The sequence below is a fragment of the Ischnura elegans genome, chromosome 3, assembly GCF_921293095.1.
Source record: "Ischnura elegans chromosome 3, ioIscEleg1.1, whole genome shotgun sequence".
Taxonomy (NCBI): Eukaryota; Metazoa; Arthropoda; class Insecta; order Odonata; family Coenagrionidae; genus Ischnura; species Ischnura elegans.
In genome coordinates this window covers 64,070,497-64,089,660 of record NC_060248.1, presented here as the reverse complement: position 1 = coordinate 64,089,660, position 19,164 = coordinate 64,070,497, and the positions used below count along the sequence as shown (strand labels likewise).

Genomic DNA, 19,164 nt, shown 5'->3' with positions numbered 1-19,164 from the left:
GAATTCCTGTAGGTCAGGGGTTCCCAAACTTTTTTGTACCACCCCCCCCCCCCCCCGCTACACAGATCAGCTTTCCATTTTGTAATACCCCATTTCCACGGTGCCGTACATACCAACTCCTACTTGTTCAAGTATTTGTACTTGTACAAGAATGTGCCTACTTGATACGGTGAGAAGGTAGATTTTTTTGTTCACTGTTGAATGCAGTAACGCAGAATGGAAAGATGCAATGATTGTACGTATGATGAAAATTAAAACAAGTATTACATGAAAAATGAATATAATTACTGATACAAAATTTAACATTTTAACACAGATACATTTTCAATTTAAGGAAGGTGAAACAATAGGCCTAACTACTTACAAAAGCAAAACATAAAATGTAATTTAGTGAGATGGGTGCGCTTGAATGTTGATAAGTTGACAGATCCTGGGTTGAGTTGCAGACAAAGCACAGCGTAGGTCACTTTTACATCAAGTTTGTTGCGGTACTTGGTTTTGATCGCCACAAGAGTTGAAAACGCTTTTTCGCACATGTATGTTGATGAAAAAGGCAAGTACATCCGAACAGCTTTCTCTGAAACACTGGGGTAAACTTTTAAGTACTTTAACCAGTACTGTAACCTTCTTTGATAAAGTTTACAACTTTATTGAAACTTCACAAAAACAATTATGAAAACTTAGGAAGACTTTATTTCAAAGATCTGAGGAAATTATTTTTGTAATTTTTTTATTTATTTCATTTGGGTGTCACGCCCCCCCTGAACTTTCTCCACGCCCCCCAGTTTGGGAACCCCTGCTGTAGGTGATCAAAGTAAACAGCCCCTATAGGAATCTCAATGACTTTGTAAATGCCCAAAGAAAAATTATCAGGCATTAAAGCCGTTGAATTCCACTTAACTATTAATACGGGTTTTCCGTCCCCCATCGGGCGCGTCCCCAGGTGGCGGATAGGGGAATGCTCGGCAGATATGCAGGGTAGGTGGGAAATAAAATACCACCCGCGGACCAAAACGGAAACCGAAATCCAGGCGTGTCTGTTCCCACAATGGGCGGCGTCCTGGTCAGCGTCTGTCTCCATGTCAGGGGCGGCTGTTCTAAAGACCTGGCAGTAGGTATAAAATGCAAATCCCCCATCAAAGATGGAGACTCGGAGTATGAGATGCCTCGGAGAAAGGTCGCTGCCTGGGGTTCGCCAGGGCACGTCTGGAGCTGACGCTGGACGTGACAGCATGCAAGCCGTCAGTGATGGGAGGTTGAACAGGCGGACACCCATCGGGGAACCCGAAAAAAACACAGCCGATGATAATAGAATGAATACCACCAAACACCTGCAAACACCTGCTTTAGATGCTTCCCAATCTACATCTGTAGAAAATCGAGGGACCACTAAAGCAGGAAAAAATCGTGTACGTATGAAATGGACTCCCGAAATGAATAAATGTGTCATGCATGCGTATTACACCATAACCCGGCTTGAAATAGATAAAACTAGTTATAGAAAATACATTTTTGAGAAATTTAAAGAGCATTACCCAGAATGTGTAGTCACCGAACAAAGAGTAGCTGACCAGAGACGTGCAATTGTATTAAAAAACCTTTTACCAGTTCCAATACTTGAAGAAATAAAACATCAAGTAAGCAAAGAATTGTCCAGAAGTAGCCTTATAGACCCTCCAATAAATGAGGATGAAATCAGTTTAAATGTTGGACCTACATCTAGCGAAGCTGAACCGTCAACAACCCCACGTCCCGCAAAGGAATCTAGGAACGAAACTTTTAAAACAGGAAACTCAGGAATCATCAATAGCCAATGCCAAGAAGAACATATTGACACCAATCAGTCCAAAACGACAAATCTTGAAGAGACTGAAATATCAGAATTGCTAACCAAAACGGTTATAGAATATTACGGTTCAGATCCCAGCCAGCGACCGAAAATTCCAAAAATAAATACATCAACGAAGTTTATGCAAACCGTCGCTATGGTCAATAATATCCTACCACAGCTAACCCAGTATTTAAGCAATATTTCCGACATCCATACATTGATTTATGCTGCTTCTATCACCATTAGTAAACACTTAGGCTTCAAAAACAAACCAAATTCCCGATCTGAAACAGTGCCAGTAAGAAAAGAAACAATTCCACCATGGAGAAAACGCTTAGAGAGCGATATAAAACATCTAAGGCAGCAAATTGGTAAATTGACCCAATATCAAAATGGAAATAGATCAAGAAAGTTAGTATCATCACTTAAATGTGTTTTCAAAAATTTCAACATAGATGTAGCTAATGAAAACCACAGCAGGTATGTCAAAGAGTTGCTCGAACTTAATAAACAAAAACTAGCAGTTAAAGTTGGGCGCCTTAAAAGATACAATAAGTCTTTCAATAGAAAGGAACAAAACCGGGAATTTAAAACTTCCGAAAAATCATTTTACAAGAAGCTGAGATCATCTGCAACAACTGACATCGAAGGTAAATTGCCAGATCAGGATGGAGTGTACAACTTCTGGTCCTCAATATGGTCGACCCCAACAGAAAGCAATTCGAGTGCAAGCTGGATTGGAAACGAAGAAAACTTACACCTCAATTTAGTTGAAATGCAGTTTACTAAAATCTCAACCGAGGACATCAAAATAGTTTTAAGAAAGGCACATAATTGGAAATCACCAGGTCCTGATGGAATTCAAAACTTCTGGTATAAACAGTTTACGTCTCTACATGGAGCCATAGCCAAATGTTTTAATGATATTATTAATAACCCAACAATCCTCCCTGATTTCTTCACAACAGGGATAACATACATGAAGCCCAAAACAATGAATACGGAAGATCCAACACAATATCGACCCATAACATGTCTACCTACTATATACAAAATACTCACGTCTTGTATTACAAATAAAATATATAGCCATATTGACCAGAATAATATACTTGCAGAAGAGCAAAAAGGATGCCGAAAGTTCCATATGGGATGCAAGGAGCAATTGACAATTGATTCTGTAGTATTACAACAATCACGCAAAAATAACAGAAACCTTCATGTTGCTTATATTGACTACCGTAAGGCGTTTGACAGTGTCCCACATAATTGGCTCTTAAAAGTTCTGACTACATACAAAATCCACGGCACCATCATCAAGTTTTTAGAAGCAACTATGGCAAAGTGGAAAACAGCCCTAATGGTCAATATATCGGGTAAAGGCTTTATAACACCAACCATTGATATACAACGGGGTTTATTCCAAGGAGACTCATTGAGTCCACTTTGGTTTTGCCTGGCGTTGAACCCATTATCAAATGCCCTCAATAGCACTAAATATGGATACAAAATAAAAAATAGTACAAACACCAGTTTTACTTTGTCTCACCTTCTATATATGGACGATATTAAAATCTATGCCTCAAATGAAATACAGCTCAAGTACCTTTTGGATGTCACAAGTAGGTTCTCCGCGGATATAAAAATGCAATTCGGATTAGATAAATGCAGATTGCTTCACGTAGAAAAAGGGAAAATCAAGCATGGTAACTTCAATGTTACAGATGACGAGTCAATAATATCTATGGAAGCAAATGAGAACTACAAATACCTTGGATTCCTGCAAGCAAAATCAATACAACATAAACAGATCAAGAAGGAATTAACAACTGAATTCCATAAAAGACTAACATCCATCCTTAAAACAGAATTAAATGCACGAAATGTAATCAAAGCCATCAATACGTTTGCGGTACCTGTGTTGACATATACATTTGGAGTGATTGACTGGACCAAAACCGAAATAGCAGGCATAGAAAGATCAATACGTACAACATTCACAAAATTTAATTTACATCACCCAAAGGCTGCAATAGAAAGGCTAACGCTACCCCGCTATATGGGAGGTAGAGGGTTAATAGATTTACAACAGCTCCTCAAAAACCAAATTCATGGACTAAAACATTTCTTCTTCGATAAATCAAACAGTTCGAAGCTTCACAAATCAATAGTATATGCCGACAACAAATTAACACCATTAAATCTAAAAAAAAATGGCACGACCGATGAAGCAACCAACACAGGAGCTGTTCTATTAAATAGAAAGGTAGAAGTATGGGCCCAGAAGGAATTACATGGACGATACATCAATGACCTTAATCAACCATATGTTGATAAAATCTCATCAAACAAATGGTTGTCATTGGGTGAACTTTATGGAGAAACCGAAGGGTTCATGCTTGCAATACAAGACCAGGTCATCCGCACTAAAAATTATGCTAAGTACATCCTTGGTGATAAAAGCATAACAGATGACAAATGTAGAAGGTGTTTTCAAGTACCTGAAACAATCCAGCACATTATATCTGGCTGTAAGATGCTAGCTAATACAGAATATTTAAGTAGACATAATCAAGTTGCAAAAATTATCCACCAAAAACTGGCCTACCAACACAAGTTAATAGATACTAAGACCCCATATTATGTGTACCACCCTGAAACAGTGCTTGAAAACGGCGAATTTAAAATCTATTACGATCTGCCTATTCAAACAGATAAAACTATAGTTAATAATAGACCAGATATAGTGTTGATTGACAAGAAATATAGAACTTGCTACATAGTTGATATTGCCGTGCCACTGTCGCATAACATCGAAAAGACAATTACAGGAAAAATTAACAAGTACCAAGATCTGGCAATAGAAATAAAAAGAATATGGAATATGGAACAGGTTTATATAGCTCCAATTGTCATCTCAGCTACCGGTATCATCCCAAAACACATACAAAATAGTTTCAAAATACTCAACCTCCATCCAAATACTTACATCAAACTGCAAAAGGCTGTAATAATTTCAACCTGTCATATCACGAGAAAATTTCTCAACGCAATTCAATAGTGAAGAGTTACCTTGGTGAAAACCCGTGCTCTTAACACTAAAGCTACTCAGTGAAAACTGAAGAAAATTTAAGAAAAAACAATAATAATAATAATAATTTATTCTTCCATGCATACATATTTTTTACAAACTATTACATCCATTCAAGGAAGTAAGGTAGCCCATAAGGCAATAAGCCTGTGTTTGGGCTAACTTCAATTTTCATAAATTGCGGAAATGATAACACATACAACCAAAATACACAATACCTTGAGAAAAAAATACATGTGCGTAATAATATAATAACAGAGCTGACATTAAGATGAGATACAACTTATAATGTACAACGCATATGATGCCTAGGGTATTTTCTGCAATATACCGACCCTTTACCATAGCTTTTCGATGTCTTCAAAAGTCATTATCCATTTCTGTATCAACCTTTTGTATTTACCAAAACAATTTGTCTCTTTAATTGTATTTGGTAGCATATTATACAATTTTGGTCCCATATACAAAAACTCCTTTTATACATCGTTAAATTAGGCTTGTGCATAGGGATCGAGAAACCTCTGCGAGAATTAAACAGCACATAGCTCCCAAAAATTTTTGGGCTATATCCACTACGCAAAAAAATTTTTTTTAACACTTTATAGCAATACATATATCTTAGCGGGAGTATGTTAAGTTCAATGAATAAAGGACGGGAATGTTCGTAACGCTTTTTAAGTAATAATAGTCTAACAATTTTTTTCTGCACGAAGTAGGCTGATTTTAAGGAGTTAAAATAAGCTCCACCCCAACAAGTAAGCCCATAATCCAACTTGGAGTGTACCAAAGCATGGTAAATCATTTTTCGGGCAAAGAGAGGGCATTTATTACGGATAAAATAAAATTTGGTGAGACTACGCTTTAAAACAGCACTTACATTTGCGATTTGCTTATCCCATTTCAGGCGATAATCTAATGTTACTCCCAGATACTTCACTTCTTTTGTCATTTTAATAACAGGGCAAGTACAAGAGCGCATTGAACAGTCTAAGGTATGATACTGTAATTTGACATCAAGATTATAATAGTCACAAATATCATAAAACATACATTGTGTTTTTCTTTCGCTTAGTTCCAAGCCGTTATATTGAAACCAGTGTCGTAGACAGGATAAGTCATGCTGCATGGCATTAACAACTTCATCCCAAGTAGAATACACATAATTTAAGGCCACATCATCTGCGAAAGTTGTTATCTTACCATTTAATTCAAGGTTACATAAATCATTAATATAAGTTAAGAAGAGAATAGGGCCCAATACAGAACCCTGAGGTACACCAGTATTGATACTGCTAAAGGCACTAAACGAGTTTTTTACCTTTACACATTGTGAACGATTAGTTAAGTAGCTCCGAAACCAGTTAAGAGCTATACCTCTTACGCCAGCCATTTCTAATTTCTGTAACAGTATTTTGTGGTCTAATGAATCGAATGCTTTTTTGATGTCAATAAAAATAGTCCCAACTCGTTTCTTGGCATTAATACCTTCAAAAACATCAGTCATATAATTCATTAATGCGTGTTCAGTACTTTTACCACTTAAAAAACCAAACTGATTAACACTAAAGAATTTTACTTTATGGAGATAGCTAAGGAGTCTTTTTTTCATCAACTTCTCAACTATTTTAGATAGTATGGAAAGTAGTGAAATAGGCCTATAATTTTCAATATTGAGCCGTTCCCCTTTTTTAAATACTGGAATGACTACTGCCTTTTTCAATGGATTAGGAAATTCACCTTTCTCGAAGCTCAAATTGCAGATATGGGCAAAAACAGGTGCTATATTTGTGATTACACTTTTCAATGTGCAGCAGTCTATTTCATCTATCCCTGGAGTTTTTCCTAAAGGAAGGGCATTTACGATTGTAGTTATTTCATAAGCTGTCACTGGTTCAAGAAAGAGTTCAACACGTTATTATATGCACTAGGGTTTTTTAAGTGTATGTTATGACGAGTATCGTGGAATAATTGAGCAGAATCAAAAAAACTCATAAAATATTTGTTAAATTCATGTGCTAGAGTAGAGGGATCATGTATTAATTCTCCATCAATATTTAGCTCAAGGTCCTGTTTGACAGCTTTGTCTTCTCCAGTTAATTCATTTAACAACTTCCATTTTTCTTTTATATTTGAATTGAGTACTTGGAACTTGTTAACATAGTACTGATTTAAGGCTATCTTAGTTTCCTTTCGTAATTTATTTCTAAATTTAAGGAAATGTTTCCTCAAACTTTCATTGTTAGGGTGGCATTTAGTCTTAATGAATAGTAGTTCTTTTCTTTTAGCTTTTTTAACAAGTTCCTGGGTCATCCATGGTTTTAATATTGGTGAACGTTTAGCATCAGAATTCACTGAATACCTGGATAAGTTAATGCAACGCTGAAATGTATCAATAAACATGGAGCACGCTGTAGAAGTAACTTCTTCTAACAATACAGATGCCCAGTTTGTATCCTTAATTAGCCCTTTTAATTTACACTGATCAATACGTAGGTGGTGATCGTTCTTTTGTTTGTCGGTACCCGAACTTATGATAAGATTTTTACGGCTAATTTTTACCGTTGTCAATGAATGGTCAGTTATGGCCATATGCATTACGTTACTTATGCAAGTGTATTTATGCGAATTTACTAGTCTTACAAAAATATGGTCAATACAGGTGGATGACGATTTTGTTATGCGCGTTGGTTCAACAATGAGGCCCGTTAGCCCATACATGCACATAAGATTACTGTAAGATTCTGAATCTCCATTAGAGACAAGAATATTTATGTTTAGGTCTCCAACTACTACTAAGTTACCTTTTACACTTTTCAGAATAGGTTCAATGTCACTTACAAATATTGATACAGGGAAATTAAGATATCTATATAAACTCAAAACATTAATTTCTATAAAGCTAAGTTTTATATTTAACAATAAACAGTCAGCAGTATTTAAATCAATAGTGCATTCTGAGCATATTTGATTTTCTTCAACAAATACAATTATACCTTTTGAGCGAGCATTATTATTACATTTGACAAATGATTTATACCCGGGAATGGTGTACAGGTTAGCTTCAGAATCATGAATCCACGTTTCTGTTAGAATTATAACATTTGGTACAAAGGTCAGAGTATTCAAATGTAGCAGAAAAACGTCAAAGTTGCTCCTCAAACTGCGGATATTTTGCTGAATTATAGTTATATTATCAAGTTCATTGAATGTGGTAATATTTGGTATATTCATTAAGATAGGAGGAAAATTATAGCTTACTGATGTCGTCCATGCATAAAACCAGTTTCGCAGGATGTTTTTCTGCCTTTCTCAGATATATTTTACCCCCACGTATCCACAAGAAGTCGTAATTTTTTGTCTTCTTTGCCTCCCTCGCTGCACTGAAGAGTCTTCTCCGACCGGGGCAAAGTGACTCATTGATGTATATCGGTGAGTCTGTCGGTGGAGTTCCTTCCAGAGTCAAATGTCTGGTGGAGAAGTTCCTCTTGACTCTCCGCTTTAGAAGTATGTCCTCTTTAGTGCGTTGAGAGACAAACTTCACGTGGATTCCTCCTGGTTTGTCATTAGACATAGACTTATACCTATAGCAAAAATCAATGGCTTCGTCTTTTATCTCCACTCCTAGCTCAGTTCCAATTTTACACACGACTTGGGTAAGGTTTTCATGCGCACTAAAGGGGACACCATGTATTTCCACGCTATTTACTAGAGCACGTTGTTCTAAATCATCACAACGGCTTAGAGCGTCGTTCACACGTTTCTTTAGCTGCACATTTTCATTCTGAAGAGCAGAAATTTGCTCGTAGCACCGATCTAACCTTTTCCCCTGCTCTTCAATAATTTTCACACTATCATCTAACCTCTCATATAACTTATTTATAGAATCTCCCAGATTATTTTCTGTGACTTTCAACTCATTTTTCATCTCTTTAATTAATGCGTACACATCTTCTAGAGATGTGCTGCCTTCACAGCGATCACTGGACACCGAATCACGCAGACTTTGCCGGTGAACACTTTGGCACTCACTACACTTCCACGTCTGCCCACTTGCCTTAATGCCCTCGATGTCCTCCTTTGACATGGATTGTTTCAAGCAGTTGCCATGGAAACATTTTTTGCACTTGTCACAAGCAAGGTAGATGGTGTTTCGCGTGGTTTTTTTACACACGGAGCAGTTGCTCATAGTAGTGTAGTTCTTCTCACTTGGCAAGGGAAGGAGCAGCAATCACATACAGTAACGCCCGGTTATAACTTTCAGATAACTAGCGTAATAAGGTCACTGGATTATCGCACTCACTCTATATAGCATTTTTGACAGCTTGTAAGTCACTATGGTTGAATGGCTCATTTCCGACAAAACAGCCGACTGACGGACGAGAGCAGTAGGAGCGTCCGCACTCGACGAGAAACAGACAAGAACTGAATACTGGACGTAACAAATGACCTTAAACAAAAAATGAAGGAAAGAGATAAATCACGTAGGATCTTTATTCGTACAAGAAGCTGGAATGCGTATGCAAAGTGTATTGCATTACGCAATGAAGTAAAACGCTTTATCACAGAAGCCAAGAGAAAGCACTACACAGTCATCTTCTCCGACCTGACTCAGCCAAACCAGGTATGGAGAGAACTGAGGAACCTTGGCCTTGTGCACCGACCTAAAAACGAACCTGCACATAAAGTCTCAAAACGAACTAAACAAATATTTTTCGCATTCTGCTACCTCGGAGGTAAATACTGCCTTAAATACATTCACTATCCATGATATAGTACCACTATAAAGAAAATATTTTCTATTTCCAATATGTTACGGCTGATGCTCTAAGAACAACATAATTGATATCTGCTACCAATCCTGTTGGGATTGATGGCATTTCAGCAACATTTATAAAGTCTTCTTTAGCAGCAATTTTCCCTCTAAGCCTTGATATCTTTAACTTATCCTTAATGTTATCTGAAATTCCAGAGGTTTGGAAATCATCTCTTGTCACACCTATTAAAAAGGTAAAAAACCCTAGCACTCATCGGGATTGCCGCCCAATCGCTAATCTGCGCGCCCTCTCAAAATGCCTTGAAGATCGGTGTCTTCAAAGAAGTCACCGATTACCTAACCGAAAAAATTATATGACCCTTACCAATCTGGCTTTCGGAAAACATTTTCCACGCAGAGTCAAGAGACTCGGAGGATAATAGCTAGGCTTATATTGCTTTATAAAGGACAGATATGTAATAGAAGGACACAGAGAACATCATCTTAGACCCTCACATTATTTTTACGCAGGACAAAAACGAGAAAATAAGGTAGATATTTTTCCAAATAGAGAGATTAGAGAAATTCGCTTTCCCCCGAACAATAAACGGCATAAATAATTACTTGGTCGAAACAGTAGTTTAGTCAGAATATTGAAATGGGGGGGGGGTGTTAACGGAGATTTTGTATCCCCTCCGGATAGTGTGGAAAACACCCCAGGGCAAAGGTGGGTCTGGGGGTCCTCAATGAACTCTGGTAATAAAATCACTCTAAAAGCACATTCTCCTCTTTTTGCGTTCTATTACAGAACTAACACCTTCCGCCACACGCCTATTGAGATTGATTGCGGGGTGGTAAAAAGAGGTAGACGTGGATGAGCTAAGGTGCAATCCCGGGGTTTTATTTTCAAGGTAGTACACTACAGACTGTATCTTCCCAACCTTTCGGGGGTGGGTAGATCATTAACCCCCTCCCCGCTATCTACGACCTAGCGGAGAGGAAACGATTACAGCAGCGTGCCTTTGCAAAAGGTTGCGTCGCGCAGATTTTCGCCGAAGATCAGTCACTGGGCGAGGGAGTTTCCCGATGGTAAAGGGGGCGTGGTTCGGAGGATGGCTAATGGAGAAGCGGCCAGCACAAAGGAAAACGAGGTAGGATAGTTGGGCACCGGGCAAAGATTCCCCATGGGAGTGAGTACGTGCGCGCATAATCGTCTAGCGCTGGAAACCGGGACGGGAGATCTCCAGGAGATATAACCCGTCATCTTCCGGGCACCACACACACACCACCTCGTTGGATCTCCGTCAGAGTTGGGCAGTATTTCAAATACAACTATTTTTACACTCTTTTAGAATACAAGTATTTTATAACTATTTTACACTACAAGTATTACAAAATACGTATTTGAAACACATTTCTAATTTGTACTTGGCATTTCAAAATACACGATCTGAATCTATCTTCTTTTTGTATTTCAAATACATATTTTTGGTATTTTTCCATTCTGAAATAAAAAATACGTTTGTAAAAAACGTTTGAAGTAGCTCTGATAACACTTCTGTAACATTGTGCTTTGGAGATTACTTCGTTTTCTTCATGTTTGCAACTATGCATTACGTGCCAAGACCGTTTATATTAAAATTTAATTTTTTATTTTAAAAGGTATTTAAAATACTATTTTGTAGTTTTTTTAATTTCTCGAGTCAAATGTATTTTATATTTTGCATTTAAAATAAAAATGGAGCGGTATTTTGAATTGTAAATACATTTGGAGCAGTATTTTGCATTTCAAATACTCCTCGGCCTGTATTTTTCCCAGCTCTGATCTCCGTACGATTTACGCTCCCGCTAAAAGGAGTAGTCTTCGAACGATAAAAGGGCAAATTGTCGTCTCAATGGAATCGAAAAAAATTCCATATCTTTAACGAACTCAATCCTCGGCGCATCGGGTCTCTTTCGCAGCGATTCCACCTTTCGCACAATGCGTGCATTGCGAGTGACCCCGTAAACTTTTCACCTTGGCTAGTCCAGGTATATTTAAATGCAAGGTGACTCCATGAAAGGAGGCTCTAGAACATGGCGGTTTAGTGTAATATCTGTTTTCGTTTCGCGCGCATTTTATTTGGCGGCGCCACTTGGCAGCTATATCTCGTTCAGTGTGACTTTCGCCATTAACCATTGTGGAAGACGTCTCCTTTTAGTTGACAATCGTGTCGCATGCGTTAATGTGTGGTATGATTTATTGGTTCATTAAATAGTAACACCGAGTATTTCTTCGTGAAAAGTGGATATCGATGACTGGTAGCGCCTCGAATGGCGAATTTGAGATCTGATTTTAATGCGCGCGGAGCGACAACAATTCCAACGGCGGAATCGAAAATCTTATAATGTAATATTCGTGCTATAATGAGTAAAGAGCGACCACCTCTTAATGCTCAAAGTTTTAGCTTTGCTCTCCGGATGTGGCGCAGTGCACACGACTTGGACTGCTAGTCGCGTAATATGCTCGAAGTCCACACCATCTTGTCTTGCACAATTTCCACAGAGGGGAATGACGCTTTAGTATTTCAACTGGCTATAGCACTCGACCAGGAAGCGGGAGATCCCTTTCGAATCCCGGTTAAGGTGAATGATTTATTTTCTGCGTAATTTTCACACGATTTGAGTAATGCGGGTGACTCCATAAAGTTTCCACCGTAGCTAGTTCCGTTATAGGTAAATGAATCTTCGAGACGATAGAACGAGACCTAGCCTCTCGCTAGGTCTCGTCTTACGGCCGAGTCAATCGGATCTGACCGGGAGGCACATACTTCAAAACAAGAGAATTAATCTGTAATGAATCAAAAAAATAGGTAAATATCCGGCGTGAGGAAAAGGGAGAGGAAGGGGCGCGTTGTATGCTTACGAAGGAGACGGAGGATTCAAAAACGGCCAAAAATATTTCCAGCTATTTAAAGCGTAAAATGGTAGCCAATCGGGATACTGAAAATGAGATCTTGATTGACTTTCACTAATCGATTAATCCGACAACTCACGGAGTCGGTTGCTGCTATAGAAGAGAAGAGAAAAATCTTATTCTGCGAGCACGAAGGCTCAGGTTGTTGAACACTCCGAGTGTGCCGGCGATACGACGATATTAAATGCGAATAAATGAGTTAAGGACGCCCGCTCAAACGTATATTGCGTTGCATAAATCACAAAGCCAATAAACGAAAGCTATCTCCCAGCGTAAAGAAATGATGCTGCTCTAAATGGAGCCGGCACATCGAGAAATCTTAATCTTATGCGGCGGACGGGCAGAAATAACACAAGGGCTGAATAGTTGGCAGAATTAAAGTCGCATCTAATAGAACGACAAGCATTTCGTAGAAGGAATGCCGACTGTGTAGCCAATTTAATCTGAGAGTAATGGCTACGTATAATTGCGACGTTCGTAGCATGGACCGCGATACTAATACCAAATAGCTATCTGCATTGCCAAGCGTCCATCGGTCCAACTTTAACGAACGACTCCGTTAGCTCACTGAACAGAGCGTCTCTACGAGGTTTTTATAAAAGTGCAACGCTATTTACGGGTGATTCCCAACGACTTGGCTCTTTCGTGCTACTTGCATTTAAGGAAGTACCTATACCTTTCAAGAAGAATTTAAGATATTGAAGCATCTTACAAAACGTTTGGTTATTTTCCTAGAATCGATATCGTCAAAAAACCGTCTCGCTTCTCGTACTGGAGTAATTACATTACATTCTCCCCAGAAGGTATCGACAAAATTCAAAATAATGTATTTAAAAATCATAGGAAAATAAATAAAACAGAAATAACAGGAAAACTAAGTACCGAAGAATAATATTAGTTTTAATAATTTCTCTCCTCCAATGACTTACTGAAAACGTAAAACAGTTAAATTATCTTGTGGTTCTCAAGTACCAAATTAGAATAGTTAACTGGCGATTTGATAACATGCATATTGAGAATAAGTGGAATGATTTTTATGGATTCCAGGTTCTCAATTTTTCATTTGAATAAAGCATGCAAAAACAAATATTTATGTGAATGGTTTCACATATTCATTGCGTATTTCCAATCTCACGGATGATATTGTAAGTGTTGTTATAGAGAAACTAGATTATCAACCTCATTGACGGCGGTGTGCGTAACGTTATCATTTTACCAAGTCCAAAAATGGACTAAATTTAAATGATAGCATTGAACTATGCGCGATTAATAGTAAAATAAAAGAGTCAGCATTTTTGGGCTCGTTCGCGAAAGTTGACAAAGGTTCACAACAGTTTCGATAACTATCCTGTTGGCATCCTCAGGTGAAGGTTATGTGTAGAAAATGCGTTGGTAGCTGCCTTGAATCTTTGTCAGTATACGTGGATGGTGCCCAAAAATGCTGTCTTCATCCATTCAACGTCTCTAAAACCGGCGAACGAAATCACGGAGAAATAAAGTTAAATAATTTCATTAGAACCTTTACCTGAGAAATAAGGTCGAGGGATAAGAGAGGAAGACAGATGAGGAGAGAAAAGACGATTGCAAAAACGTAATTTCGGTAAGATTCCACCGATCATGTAACTGATACGGAAAATATTCACACTTTTCACACTGGAGGAAGCTCAGCTGCTCCCGAAGCGTTTGATACAAAAAAATTATCTAAACTCCAGGACCACAATGAATTCAAAAACTACGGTCTGGTCTTACCACTCTTTGTCATTTCGATATTTCGTTAAGAGGAGGTGCACAGGATGGCTGAGAAACACCACGACCATACCTTCTCAGCCTCGTCCATTTCACATGGGGACGATTTTGCGTGCCTTCCGGCAAGAAGCTGTAACAGTTACGATCCTCTCCGGACAGGTTAGCAGAAAATGATTCGCCTCCTTTTCGTGAAGATGTCTACTAATGAGTACTCGAAGTAGGACACGCCCGATGCTCCACTTCTTTGGGTCTCATAAGCCGTTTGACATGTGCAACAGCCCGACTTAGAAAGGTAAAATGCCGTCCAAGAAGTCTTTCCACGACTCCATCACCTAATTAGAGAATGCCCTCCATTGTAGTATCAAAGATCTCTCACTTAGGAACTTACTGCCATTAGAATGAAATTTTTGGGAGAGAAGTCAAGGATAATGAAAATGTGAGTCATTGCTGGGGATTCCGTAAAATAATCACCTCGGCTAGTCCCGGTATACTTCAATTACATAATATTTTTTCACTCAGGGTTTTTGCGCAAAATGGTATTGAGTAATATTTTATAATCATATATCGTCCACAAAACTCAAGAATGGAAAGGAGTACGACCCCTCGCAGATGCTTGAAGACGGCATAATGCATGGTGGTGTTTCAAGAAGCGGAAATTATTATACCTTTTTATAATTCGGTGTGGTTCTGGGACAGGTTAAAAGCCTTGACCTCTCATTGATTTACGCTCTTGGAGAACTTTCACAATATTTGCACCCAAAAATCCCATTTTCGGGATTTTATACGGCTTGTGTCTGTGGAAAGTTTAAGATAAATCTTATTACACTGGTTTATTATCATGTCCTGTATCTCGATGTACATTTATAAAAGTATTCCAAATGTTTTGGTAAAGAAGAATGATAAAGATCGAATGACCGTGGATTGACAGAGTGAATATTGCTGACGTCCTGAGAAGAGCTGAAGGAAAGAAAAGTCTGCTGAAAATCTTAAGAAGATGAATCGACAACCTTATGGCCCACAGCATAAAATACATGACGGTCTGATGAAAACAATCGTTGAGAGACTTGCGAATTTCTAGAACAGCAAGAAAAGCCGTCAGATGAGATCCTTTGAATACATGGTAAAAGATATAGAGTTGAATAATATTACAAGTTTGAAAAAATAAGCTGATAAAAGAATCAAAGGGTGGGCTGCATAAAATAAATCCCAGGATTGTCAACTCCAGTCAGATTAATCTACAAATTAAGCACCCGATATTTACTAGATAATCGTATGCCTTTTAATGCCAAATAAAATTTTAGGTCTTTCAACCATTGAAACTTTGTTCATTTTTCCACGAACATGAAAGCTAACACATCTCAGCACCCCCATACTTCTAGATTTTTATTAATTTTTATTAATTTTTTTGCAAGCAAGCAATAAGCCAAAATTGGTGAGTTTCTTCATCCATAATGGACAGGCAGCATTAACGATCCCACCCACAAATGTTGCAATGCTTATACTCGGTACCTGGTGGCTATAATGTACTTTCAGCAAACTAAATTGCATTCAGGTGTACAAAATATTTATCACGTTTTAATTACCTTTCTTTTTTCTGAAAGATTCAAAGAATTTTTATTTTACACATTCTTCCTTCCATGTAGTTTCATCCATGTTGGAATTTAATTATCCGTCATTTAGCTGGACTTATTCTTACTCTCTAGTATGAGTTCGTGCTACCAATTTTATTTCGTTTTTCTTTCGTTTTTTTGTCGTTAGATGTGTTTGGACGGCATATGATTTTTTCATTTGCCATTGACAGTATCTCCATCGTTACGGCATTATTTATCCAACGTTTTTCAAATTCACCCAACCCCATTTAAATGGCATTATAGGAAGCCCACGGGTAGCAATTGGATTTATGTTCTTGTAATAGAATTCAAAAAGAAAAAAAAATAAAATAAAATGCATCCTTATTAAACTTGCGAAATGAGGACCTTTAGATTCCTCCCTTACATTAGACAAGTTGAAGAATCACGCAGATCCACCCACTTGGTAAAACTTACCGAGGCGGGTCACAAAACTGCAGCATCAAGTTACGAAAGCGAAGAAATTATCCCGCCGCCAATGAGGCGGGCCAATTAAGTGTACATCATCTTCGTTACATCTTCATCTTCGAGAAACAAAATGGACCACCAGATGCTCTTATAGATCTCCGACACGCCTTTACGCCGAAGTTAATCTCTTTGAGCACGAGAATTATCTTCTCCTCCCATGTCTGGCTTAGGTTCATTATTATATTTTATCCGATTTCTTCTAAGCGAATGATAACCCACGAAACCTACTTCTGAATTTGGTTTAATTTCGAACTCAGTTGTCGAGAAATAATTCCGTTCATTTTCAGTGGCATTAATCAGCGGCGGGATAGCACTACGCCGAACGAAGCCCGGGTTAAAGTAACGCCTTGGCCTTCGTCCCTCGCCTCCTGCTCCAGCGAAGATATTATCTATGATCACGCTTCTCACCGTTCACCACGACCAAGCGGGAGGTATAAAGCAGCCGCATCTAAATCATGAATCAGTCACTATGAATGATTTTCTTTTGGAAAAAAATCGACACATACAATCGCCATCGTGATGTATCTGTTGAGGCAATATGCACAGACATCTATTCTTCGCATCAAACTGACACTAGCTTGATCTGGATTGGCCAAGTAATCACTGGCAAGCGTGCAATTTTCCTTAGTCTATTTTTCAATATGATGTACTATCACTACTCTCAAGTAAATATTTTTCAAAGAATCTTCCTTCATGTTTCTTTCTTTTACATGATTAATCTTTCTGCGCCACATGCTATACGGTTCCAAATTATCTACTCAAGACGCAGCAGATTACAGCCGGGGCTCGGTTGACACCTATTAACATTTATATCGAATTACATCTACCTGATTTTTCAACAATAAATTCTAGTCTCTCTCGTACAGATGCGCGATATGCAAAGTTATCCTCACGAAAAGTCAGAATTTTTTCCAATCCAACGTACAAGGTATTTTGTATAAAATCCTCTGCTGGCAAAAAATGTTGATTTTTCGAATTGCAGAAACGAAGAGAATATCATATCACTGAACAGCTAACGTTTTTATTCTAGAGAGTTATAGAATGACTGAGAAATATTGTATTATATCCCAATATTAATTTTCTCGAAACCATGGCTCCACTTCTAGGCGGAGATGACGTTCAATTTTCTTTTCATATTTTCCATTTCCTCGACTTCGGTGGAACAAACCCTCCTCATAACAAAAAACTATGGCTTATTTTTGTGATTGATTCAAATCTCTCTTATTCTTAATGATATTCATAATTTATTCATGATAAAACGATTTAATATTTTGGACTGATTTTTCAGATATTCGGTCAAATTTTTTCAACGGCAAAAACAACCAAAAGGGCATAGCCGGATAAGAAGGTGAAAAGTCCCCCCTCCCGGATTTTTCCCGTACTTGGGGTATGCGATTTGGGATCAAATAGGACAAACCTCCCCATATTTCCAGCCCGCTATGTGCCCACCAGGGCCGGCTAGATCGAAAATACGATTTTCACTCTTTTTTAAATATCTCGGTCAAGAATGCATATTTTTTAATACGGTTTGCGGCATTTGAAACCTTATTTAATGGCACATATTTTCAATTTTTTTCAAGAACTTCGGGCGGGGCAAGAAGATATGGCGTCGATTTTAAAATTTCTAATGCATGTTTTCATAAAATTTTCTTGAGAGGGCCAAAAAGAAAAAACGTTTTCTGGAAGTGTTTTTTAATACCTTTCGGCTGGCGTATTGAAAATATAACTTTTAGGTGGTGGAACATCGCGAAAAATGCGATTGAAAATATGCGATTTTGGCCATTTGGCTCTATGCTCTGGCCCTCCATAACACCCCTTTTTAGTTATTATAGTGTTGTACCAATTGAATTGCTCAACACAGGGACAGAATTGTATTGATACTGGTGCCGGAAATGGCTTAAGGGCCTCCGATAACTGCCGGAATGTAAGAATTTAGATTAAGAAAATGAGCTCGATTTGAGTTTTCCCCGCGTTGTATCTACGCGCAAGTGTTGTTTCATTTGTGGATATACCGCTACAAATTACCTCCATCCTGTTCCCGTATAAGCTAGATTGAAGGGGGTGGAGGTTGATCATTTCTTTCAAAAATGTGGTCTGTAAAGGTTATGTACATAATAAGCGGTTTTTACGAATGAAATTCCCACTTTCCGTATCTACTGCATAAGTATTTCCTTGCATGTTTCTAAAATTCGTCTATTTGTGGACAAAAAGAGGATTATTTATCTAACCGCAGTTTGACGGCGAAACTTAGTGACTTCCTTTTTCTAGAGAACTGATTGTCCGCGAACTTTTACTGGTTTGTCATGGGACCAAGCAACAGAATTACTTAGTGTGTTAACGTCGACGAGATATTCGAATATTAGGTCAGTCACTGAAGGGCTGATAGTTTTTCTTTTTAAGCTCCAAACCGGAAACATGAACAGTACTAGCTCGTCTTTGTAAACCATATCCTATTTTTACCCTTGATGGGTTGTGATTGTTATGCCCGGACCCTTTTTGGCCAATCAAAATGATGCCGATTCTCTAAAATCAATCTTGCAATCGGCATATCCAGTAATAATTTCATGAAAAAAGGTGACATTTTGACTCTGGATAGAGGACTTCGGGATGTTGTGTCATATTTAGAAGATGATTTAGAGTTAAGCGTGCTGATGCCGACGCTGAAAGGCATGCGAGCTCAGTTAACGATTA

At 38.2% G+C, this 19,164-nt stretch overlaps 2 protein-coding genes across 2 annotated transcripts in view; both read right to left on the bottom strand.

Annotated features, from left to right (window-relative positions):
- LOC124155926 overlaps positions 1–19,164 on the bottom strand; it is a 183,959-nt gene that overhangs the window by 61,627 nt on the left and 103,168 nt on the right. The window lies entirely within an intron of this gene.
- Positions 8,170–9,006, bottom strand: LOC124155198. Its single transcript, XM_046528916.1, has one exon. The coding sequence runs from the start codon at positions 9,004–9,006 to the stop codon at positions 8,170–8,172; it is 837 nt and encodes a 278-aa protein (XP_046384872.1).